The 9,438-nt window shown below is 33.5% G+C and overlaps 1 protein-coding gene and 1 long non-coding RNA gene across 4 annotated transcripts; both read left to right on the forward strand.

Moving 5' to 3' along the window:
* Positions 1-211: 211 nt before the first annotated feature.
* LOC110605307 (bifunctional nuclease) lies at positions 212-3,908 on the forward strand. 3 transcript variants are annotated; one of them, XR_006350088.1, is made up of 10 exons: positions 212-662; positions 1,013-1,237; positions 1,305-1,360; positions 1,441-1,497; positions 1,716-1,781; positions 1,885-1,956; positions 2,462-2,571; positions 2,677-2,768; positions 2,948-3,019; positions 3,110-3,908. XR_006350088.1 is itself a non-coding variant. In XM_021743776.2 (10 exons), exons 1-9 carry the CDS (start codon positions 383-385, stop codon positions 3,006-3,008), a joined length of 1,011 nt encoding a protein of 336 aa, XP_021599468.1. In that variant the 5' UTR covers positions 217-382; the 3' UTR covers positions 3,009-3,019; positions 3,110-3,908. The 3 variants fall into 3 exon arrangements, 2 of the variants coding, with proteins under 2 accessions (XP_021599468.1, XP_021599478.1); XM_021743776.2 differs by having other exon boundaries at positions 217-662; positions 2,956-3,019; XM_021743786.2 differs by having other exon boundaries at positions 219-662; positions 1,013-1,225; positions 2,956-3,019.
* A 3,601-nt stretch (positions 3,909-7,509) lies between these two features.
* On the forward strand, positions 7,510-9,036 carry LOC110610040. The gene is made up of 2 exons (XR_002487151.2): positions 7,510-8,629; positions 8,750-9,036. It is a non-coding gene; the product is annotated as an uncharacterized LOC110610040 (long non-coding RNA).
* Positions 9,037-9,438: the final 402 nt, after the last annotated feature.

The following is a 9,438-nucleotide window of genomic DNA, read 5'->3' on the forward strand; positions in this document are numbered from 1 at the left end:
CAAAATTTTAGAAATTAATTTTAATGGAGAAAAAATTTATAAAAAAAACAAAAGAAGAGAAAAGGACAGAGGATAATATTGCAATAATCGAGCGAAGATAAAGAAACAAGGAGGATAAAGTTTGGTTACTTTGTTAATCCGATACAACTGATATCCTTGCTTATTCATCCATAATTAAGAAAACCACTTTCACTCATTATTTATTATTAATTAATTAATTAATTAATCGGAGAACAGAACGCAGCACACCGGATTTTATCATTCCCATTTGTCTCGAAATCCAACTGCCTGTTCGTCTCCTTTTAGCTCAGCTCATCTTGCCCTTTAACCTTAACCATAGTACCTTACCTTCTCTCCCTCTGTCGTCTTCTGAGACATAGTAATGATGCTTAGGGCTCAATTCCGAGTTCGTACAATGGATGGTTTCAGGGTTTTAAGGGATGAAAGGAATGCGAGAGGTTTGATCCCGAATTTAGGTGGGTGTTTTTCGATTCATTTCGGGTTCAAAAGAAGCCTAAGGTTACAGTGTCGCGGTGGTCGTAAATCAATCCTCATCTATTGTAAGTCTTCTCGTGGAAACTCTTCCAATGGTGGTGGACAATCTACCAATGCCTACGATGACCACGATCACGACTTTCTCCAAGCTTCCGTTCTCATTTCAGGTCCCTCTTTATCTTTCTCGCTAGTTGTTTATATGCATAATTTGATATTTATTTGTTGTTGATTTAGATTGAATTAGTCATTGGAAAGGAGAAGAAATTAATTTCATGAGTGCTTTTCTTTTTCCTTTTTTTGATGTTACTTGCAATGCGATGATACTTGATTTCGAGCATTAAATTAGCCCATCTTAATGGATTGTCATAAGGTATCTTCAAATCTCCTATAACTTAATATTGTGTTTATTTTAGATTTCAAGCAATTAGGTGAATCTTAGGCTTTTTTCCAGCTGTGTCATATTATTTAATCCAACTTAATTTCATCCCTGACCCTTTTATTGGTTCAACTAGTGCAGAAACTCTCTTACACTATCGTATGCTAAGGCAGGGATTTCAAGAAGACATGAGATGGCGATTACCTGGTAGATGGAACCCGTTTGATGTGCTGTCACAGGAATCAAGACCTGATATGAGCTTTATTGGATACGAGTTTCTTCGTCGCTTCCAAAGTCCCACTATTTTTCTTAAAGTTTCTTGTGATGGAGACTTCTTGCTACCAATTATCGTTGGTGCGTCAATAGGTATTTGCATCATTGATTTTTAGTTGGCAAATCTGCATTAGATTAACTTTAATTTATTTTCATGTAGGGGAATTTGCCATTGAGAAACTTATAGATAATTTTCGGGAAGGTGATCATAATGGGGTAATTCTTATCGGCTTCCATTACTTTTGTTGTTTGTTTAATTTATCATGGCCTAAGACATGTATGCTCATTTGCTGCAGGATTGTCCAGACCAGTTTCAGCTTGTGAGCAATCTGGTGGAAAAACTTGGTTATGAAGTATGGAACTCTCTTATTTTTTATGTGTATGGGATATGGTTTAGGGCTTGTCTTGTGTTGTTGGATTTGTTAGTTTTGCCAGTCCATACCTAGTCATTACTGTTTATAGCTTTACTTTCCTACAGAGCATCACCATACAGGCATAGAGAGTATTGAGTTCTTATTTGCAGTAAGTCTGTTTTACCCAGTTAATTTATACATTTTTCGCTTCGTTTCAGGTAAAAATGGTGAGAATTACTGAGAGAGTGGTTAATACTTACTTTGCAAGAGTATATTTTAGCAAGGTAATCCTAGAACTGTGAACTATATGGCCCTTGATTATCTTTGAAAACACGATCTTTATGCAATTCTTACATCATGTTCAATGGAACTTGTAAAAATCTGCAGCTTGGGGAAAATGAAATTCTAAGCATAGATATGCGGCCTTCTGATGCCATTAATGTGGCAAACAAATGCAAGGTAATTATTTTCACTCTGACTACACAATCCTGTTAAATTTTTGCAATTATTTTTAGTTTTATTTTTGAATTCCTGAGTCTCTAAGCCACTAGATAGCTTTCAATTTTTACAAAATTAAATGCTAGCTGTATGCTGCTTCTTCTTTTTTTCTTTTTTCACTTATAGATGTGTTAACTTGACATGATTGATCCTAAGAATTTGTCAAGGCAATATATTGATTTGCTTTGCAAAGCCAAATCAACAAATTCTTGGCCTCCTGATATCCCATAATCCCTCTTAGCTTGAATGGAGCTCATCCATCATTAATTGAAACTATGTGCCTAGTAAGTGTGCTGGTCAGTGGTTTTTCCTTTGCTCACTGGAATATAGTTGGAAATCTCGGAGCCTTCTATTTGACATCCTTATATCATTTATTTGATTTCATAGGTCTACTAGTATGTGCTGGTTTCTATGTGAATATTGATCCAAAATGGTTTTGATTTGGGTGTAAATTGGTTCTAATCAGGCCCCAATTCATGTAAGTAAACAAATTGTCTTCACGGATGCAATAAGAATTAGCTATGGGATGGGAAGAGTGCATGATAGGAAGACTACTTATGATGTCTCCCTTGACAGGTATTAGACATGCTTTTCCTTTCTCTCTCTCTCTCCTTTTGTTTTTGTTGTTGTTGAGGTCCACCTGCTTTCTTGTGATTCTAAGTAAGAGTTAAATTGTGCCAGTCCTGCCGATGGTCCAGATTCATTATCTGAGGAACTTGACATCGTGAAGAATATGAATTTAGCTATCCAAGAGGAAAGATATGGTGATGCAGGTACCTTCTGGGAAAAAAGAAAAAGATTTTTCTCCCTATTACATTTGCATTTCTTTCATCATTTAAATATTTGTGTACACCATAAATTTCATTAATGCATTTGCATACTTCAACTTCACTTTTGCTCACATAGTCGATTCTTTTGATCATTGGAATAATTTTTAAATTGATTATTCGAGTCTTGTAGCCATGTGGAGAGACAAACTGATGGAGCTTCGCCAATCAAGTCATGAACAGTAGCTATCTTTTAGGTAAATCAATTTCAGTATTGTTCACAGTATGTACAAGCAGTTGCTGTCATTCAGGACTTGATATATTCATGTGTATATATATTTTTTTAGGTCTTGATGTATTAGGAGTGTGCACTTTTGGCGTCTGGTTTCTTGCGAGTTCATGGCTCTTCATATGTGCTCAGTCTAGACGTAGTTTCTAATAAAATGTTTGGCATTGCATTTCCATATGCTCATGCAAGTGAGGAGGACAGTTTGAGGAACTCATGAATGGTCAAAGAAACTCAAACTCAAAATAGTGGTACGTAAAGCTCAAACTTGCTTCAAGAACTGAGATACTTGACGTGTAAATTAGTATCTACTGATCCCTTGGATTGTTCAAAATCACAAAGATGATCAATTCTCTCATGGACCTGGATTTTGTTGCTTCAATTAGGAAGTAACATCGAGATATAAAATGTGTGCTGATCAAGAAAGAATGTATCAACTTCCTTGTTAATTCTGGTGACACTGACGCCAAAGGCTTCTTTGTTTAGAAGTCTTTCTACAATGAATAAGGTGAACCCAGCTGGTACAATATGACAAGAGTTTACGACTCTCTGTTAGGTTTTCTCTATATTCATACTTTGCAGGATACATAAAATTCCTGAGAGCTACCACTTGCGTCATTCTGATGTTTGCTGGCACTAACATTCTCCTTCAAAAGATTCATAAAAAAAATATATCAGAGGCCTCTTTAGTTTGACAAAATTGTCAAGGAAGTGACAACGCCTTGAACATTCGCCAAGATTTAATATTTTACAAATTGTCATTGCTAAGATTGATGTATTATAGCGTGCTTGAAATGTGAATATACTTGTGTACAGTTGTGGACTCAAATTAAATATGAAAACTAAAACTTTTCTCGTTTGACAGATGTGTTTGTGTGTGTGTCCGTGCATCTCTTAGCTCATTCCTTTTCATTTTTTAGGGAATACTTAGTAGTTTGTAGAACATTATTAAGTTATATTTTCATGCACTACATTTTTCAGGCATATGGACAGTATTATGTGTTGGTTACCTTTCCCAGTAAATTTAAGATCATAATTCATAAAAAATGTTAACACATCTGTAATCTATCAGAGTAAGTGGGAGCCAATTGTTAAAGAAAAAAAATCTCGTCGTTGAAGTTTCTACTTCACAACCGTAAATTAGCATAAAATGAAGAGTTATGATTATAAACAAAAATCTCACGCATCTCTTTTTTGGTAATCGCCTTGCAACTCTCCTCCCTGCATGAAAAATGACACCAGGCAAGCAGTATGATCAAAATAGGCAAGAACGAGATTATCAAACTGGAACTTATTACATGCCCATTGCGGATTCGAGTTCGGGCATGGTGTGAAACTCAACTTCCAGGCAAAGGGAGACTACGTGGTTTTGGCATTTATCTGTCCACCCCACCAGGCAGAGCATTATCGCCTATTTCCAGGTCATCTATTTGCGTACTCAGATCAGCAATGTGGCTTATCAGAATACATATTAAGCTTGCGATAGCTGCACTCCAAGCAGTAATAAAAGCGGATCCTGCAGCCTGGCAAACCATTTGTCTAAAGCCGTCTTTGTTTCTTCCATTTGGGAGGCAATAGATCAAACGTGTATCATAGCCATAGGAGGAGTGGTGGATGCGTCGACCTTAGAAGGGCAGGTTTAGCAAGGAGGCCAGCCACTATGCGTGTGAAACACTGCCAATGTGTCATCCACACTTTGGAAGAATGTTGATTTCCTGTGCAATACCATTTCATTGATTACAACCATAACTGTGTTTTTGTCTGGTGAGTAGTAAGGGTCGTGGACTTGAATGTGGATCCCACTTTCTTTTAGTTTTACAGCGGATGAGACGATGAACTACTTGCATATAATGATGTCGAAGGAAAGCCAGACCAAGAGGGTGGTGGCAGTACAGGGATGCGTATTAACAATGGCAAGTCATGTCACCAACCAAGCAACAAACGAAGACCCACCCTAATATGTGAATCATATCATTGGGTGGGAAGTTTTGCCTATCGTGTGAATCTATTGGTAAATTATACTATGAAGCCAAAAAAAGTTATTATTAAAAAAAAATAACTGCAAGGAAATTATAAATATAACCACCATCATTTATACATAAAAAACACAAATTAATTAAGGTACAAGAAATTGTTAAAAAAAAAAAAAAAAAAGAGTATCTGCAAAATACAGATCAAAATTTACCCATAAGTGGTAGATGTTCATCCTCCCAAGAAAAGATCCACAAAGCAATAGAAACGTAATGGCAGCAAAAGCAAACTGATAAAACGCATAATCAACTACAGGAACCTGACCCACTTTAGACTTGTCTAGAAGAAAACCCTTGGAAAGAGAAATCGTGGGTTTTTGCCAATTTGATACGGAGGAGAAGAAATTTTCTCAATTTAAAATTAAAAGGAAAATATTTATAAATTTAGTGTTCAATGCGCTTTGTATAAATACGTCAGATTTTAACGCGTTTTATAAACGACTGCACCTTAACACTTTTAAAAACAAGAGTGCAATATTTTTTTTAAAAATATATATTGGTTGGACTGCGGGCCGACATTTTCAATTGCCGCTTTTAAAGTTTAATTTTTATATTTTTTAATTATTAATATATTATAATAATATATTTATATTATATTTTTTATAATAATAAATATTTTTTATAATTTTTAATATATCAATATTTACTATATTAATAATTATTTAATTATAATATTATAATAATATATTAAAATTAATCAATATTTACTATATTAATAATTATTTAATTATAATATTATAATAATATATTAAAATTAATAAAATATATTATAAAAATTATTATTATAAAAAATATAATATAAATAATAATGTTAAATTAATTTAATATAAATATATTATTATAATATATTAATAAATAAATAAAAACTTTCGCCTCAGTGCCGCTAAACTACAATTGAAATGTTGGTTGGCAGTGCCAATTGATATATTTTAAATAAAAAATAAAAAATTTAAGCGTCAAGTCCTGACCTGCTTTATAAATGTGCCAGAAACAGATTTTGATCGCTAAATGACCATTCAACTCCAAATCAATCAAATTTTTTTAGCAGGGAAATTCTATCTCCGGATTGCTACTTGTCAAATGTGGGCTTTTTGATATATTATTCTTACTAAAAACAGATTATTTTCGCTTTTATCGTTTCCTATTAAAAGAAGGTTATATATGTGTAAGAACCTTTTTTTTTTAAACATAGATGATTGGAATCTTAGCAATTACAAATTTATTATCCCTCTCCTTCAAAGCTAAAATATTTACATAAGGACTAATTTAAAAAGACTTACTATTTGACAAATTATTTTAGAACATATAATATATATGAATATTTTCAAAGCAAATCTCCGATGTAAATTGATTTGTCAAATTCGAAATTTTATTTTTTAAAAAAACAAAACATATAATTATTTTTATATGAACCACACAGAGGGAAAGAAAGAGAGGCTGAGAGCCTCAAGAACATGGAATGAGATAAAACTTTGCCATATTTTCTAGGAAAAGGCAGGCAGGAGTAAATTATAATAAAAGAGAGAAATAAATTGAAAGAGAAAGGCCAAAAACAAAACAAACAATTAATAAATATTGTAAGAGAAATAACGAATTGCCATATTTGTGCCAACAAAGAAGAATCCCTTATCAACCTACAACTTTGATCTTTGTCCATTCACCATGCCAATCTATCCATATGCCTTCCCCCTTCTGCAAACTCCACCGTCCTCTTACTCCTAATCCCAATCCCTCCCTATATGATGCACATTGTTTTTTAGTAGATAAAAATTTCATTAAATTATATTAAGATATAAGGTTCAAAAGATTTATAAATATAAGAATAATTCATTATTCATTAAAAATAAAAAAGTCTAAGCTCACCATGATCGATTCAAAAATATTTACCATCGACTGATTCATCAATATTTATTATCTTTGTACACGTTTTATTTTTTAATTGGCCCGCAACATTTAAATAGTTTTAATTATAGAGTTGGTTATGATATATTTTTGCTCTTACAATTAATTAAAATTTTTCTAAGAGTAAAATTATAAATAACTTGAATTAATATATATGAGAATTAAAAATTTAATAACCATCAATTAATTAAATATTTTATTTAAATTCCCCTTTGCAAGTGAATGAGTGTAATAAAAACAGTAACATTTCTTAACAAATTGTATGAAATTAAACATTCAGAAAAAAAAAATGATACTTAAAATAGGTAGGCCGTTAAGCTTGAGGCCTGAATTTCCAAACTGACAGGTAATGTTCTTAGGGTTTTCAAGACCATGTAATAAATGAGTTCCAACTAATACTCTCACAGAGTTTTATTGTGATTTAAATGTTTTACTGTATATTTTTTGTCTTTATATATATACATATAAGGCTAATGGTCTAAGAAAAACTCTCTTTTTATGGAGATTAGTACTCGAGTTATAAGGAAATCAAGTGGCTTTTGCCCAAGGGATTAACTATGATTGAAAGAAAAGAAAGAAGGATCAGAAGCTAGAGTAGTGTACTTTCAGCGAATCAACCATTCAACAAGCGGAGTGATTGTGAGGTTAAAAGTTCTAAAAACAGTCTCACGAGTAAGTTGCCTATTAATGTTGTGGCCTGTCCGTCCCAGAGAGAGATTCCCTCATATTTGGTGGTGGTCTTTCTGGCTCGGTTAAGTCAGCGAGTATCACAATCATGGCCGATCCCTTTCTTGGTCCTCTCTTTTCTTTAATTTTTCTTCTCTGTTTGCCCATGCTGTATCCCAACACCAACACCTCCATTCCATTCCCACCCTTTTGCAATAATGCCTTCAATCCAAGCTCTATTTCGTGGGTTTTTGATTGGTCGACGAGCTGAGCCTCAACGCAAGCATTCCATAAAATATAAGAATGTTTTATTGAAAAATATATATTTAGTAAGATGATTCTGAGCATATTCCATTGAATGAGCAGAATTCAGGTACGTTATCTCCTAACATTAATCACTCCTTAGGGTTATTTTAGGAGTTGTGATTTGCATTGGAATTATAGTGGGTACCCCTATCTAATGAAGTTTATAGTATGAATAGGAGGGAGAGAAATAGATGGAGGGAAGAATAATGGATTTAAATGCTGTGGCCCTGTTTTTTGCTTTGGTAGTCGCGGTTTTAAATGCTCATGCAGACCCTCTTCCCCTCTTAAATTCTCTCATCTCTCCTCGCATGCACCTTGCTCATTAGCTCTCATCTGCCCTTCATCTGAAAAAGAAAATTTTCACCTCCTCCTCTTCCTCTCTCTCTAATGGCTTCTGTTTCTTGATCTTGCACGATGGTTTTTCTTGTTTCTCGTTTTGTGGGTCTCAAAGAATCAAGAAAACATGTAGCTATTGTTTTGCGTATTGAAAATATATGTGAAATAGCGATTGTGATATTGGCCTGGTTCACTCAGACGTGGAAAACCTACCCTTTTCTCGGCTTTATTTTGCTTGGACGATGTTGTCTTGCTCTGATTGAGCCGTGCCAATATCTCAGTGCTCTTTCATTTCTCTGCTAATAAAACCTTATTATTAGAATGCAACTATAACATCAAAGGTTTGCCTTTAACCTTAGTGCATAGTTACATGTATATATAACTTTTTTTTTTTCCCTTTTTGGGTCTAAATCTATATATGTGTGTTTTCTTTTACATGTTTATGTCTTATGTTGCTGTAGCTGTTATGATAATAATAGTGAGATGAACCAGGAACACATCCGAAGAAGCAGCAGCAGATCTATATCATTATCTGGTAGGAATTGAGCAATAAGTCATGCATGCATGATCCAATATTGTTTTGGAGGACTTGCATTTCGATCTCATCTTTTACTCTCTCTTCTCCCTTTGTGCCTTGCTTCTTCCGCATTACGAGATAGAGATAGGCACATACACAAACTCTTTTTTTTATTATTATTAATTAAGGTACTACTTGTATATATTTAAGTGATTTGACGTATGCATAGAAAAGATGTGCAAGTGCCAAGCCAATTTATGGCAAGTGAGTAGGAGATAATCTCATAGGGTAATTAATAAATTTCTATCGGACGAATATATGTAAGAAATTTTGTAATTTCATATTGTCCTTTTCTTGCCACTTGATGGCTTTTAACAATGCTAAATATCTTATGAAAAAAAAACAAAAAAAAATCATTCTCTTAAAAAATATAGCTGAACAAGTCAAAGTACTCTTAGATAGTATGTGCCATCTAAATTGACAGAATTAACATTGTGTATGCACAAACACACATATATGTGACTACCTTTAGACTATATGTAATATACAGATGAATAAAGCTAGTGGACGAAGATATTTTATTAAATAATAATAATTAAAAAAAAAAAGGAACAGTGAGAGAGCAGTAGCGTT

This window comes from Manihot esculenta, chromosome 2 (genome assembly GCF_001659605.2).
Source record: "Manihot esculenta cultivar AM560-2 chromosome 2, M.esculenta_v8, whole genome shotgun sequence".
NCBI lineage: Eukaryota > Viridiplantae > Streptophyta > Magnoliopsida > Malpighiales > Euphorbiaceae > Manihot > Manihot esculenta.

What these genes read in the sequence shown, in the direction of transcription:
- LOC110605307 (XM_021743776.2), top strand. Translation starts at nt 383, where the DNA reads ATGATGCTTAGGGCTCAATTCCGAGTTCGTACAATGGATGGTTTCAGG. An exon ending in AGCTTCCGTTCTCATTTCAG is followed by an intron (nt 663 to 1,012) that starts GTCCCTCTTTAT and finishes CAACTAGTGCAG; the next exon opens with AAACTCTCTTACACTATCGT. An exon ending in ATGTGGCAAACAAATGCAAG is followed by an intron (nt 1,957 to 2,461) that starts GTAATTATTTTC and finishes GGTTCTAATCAG; the next exon opens with GCCCCAATTCATGTAAGTAA.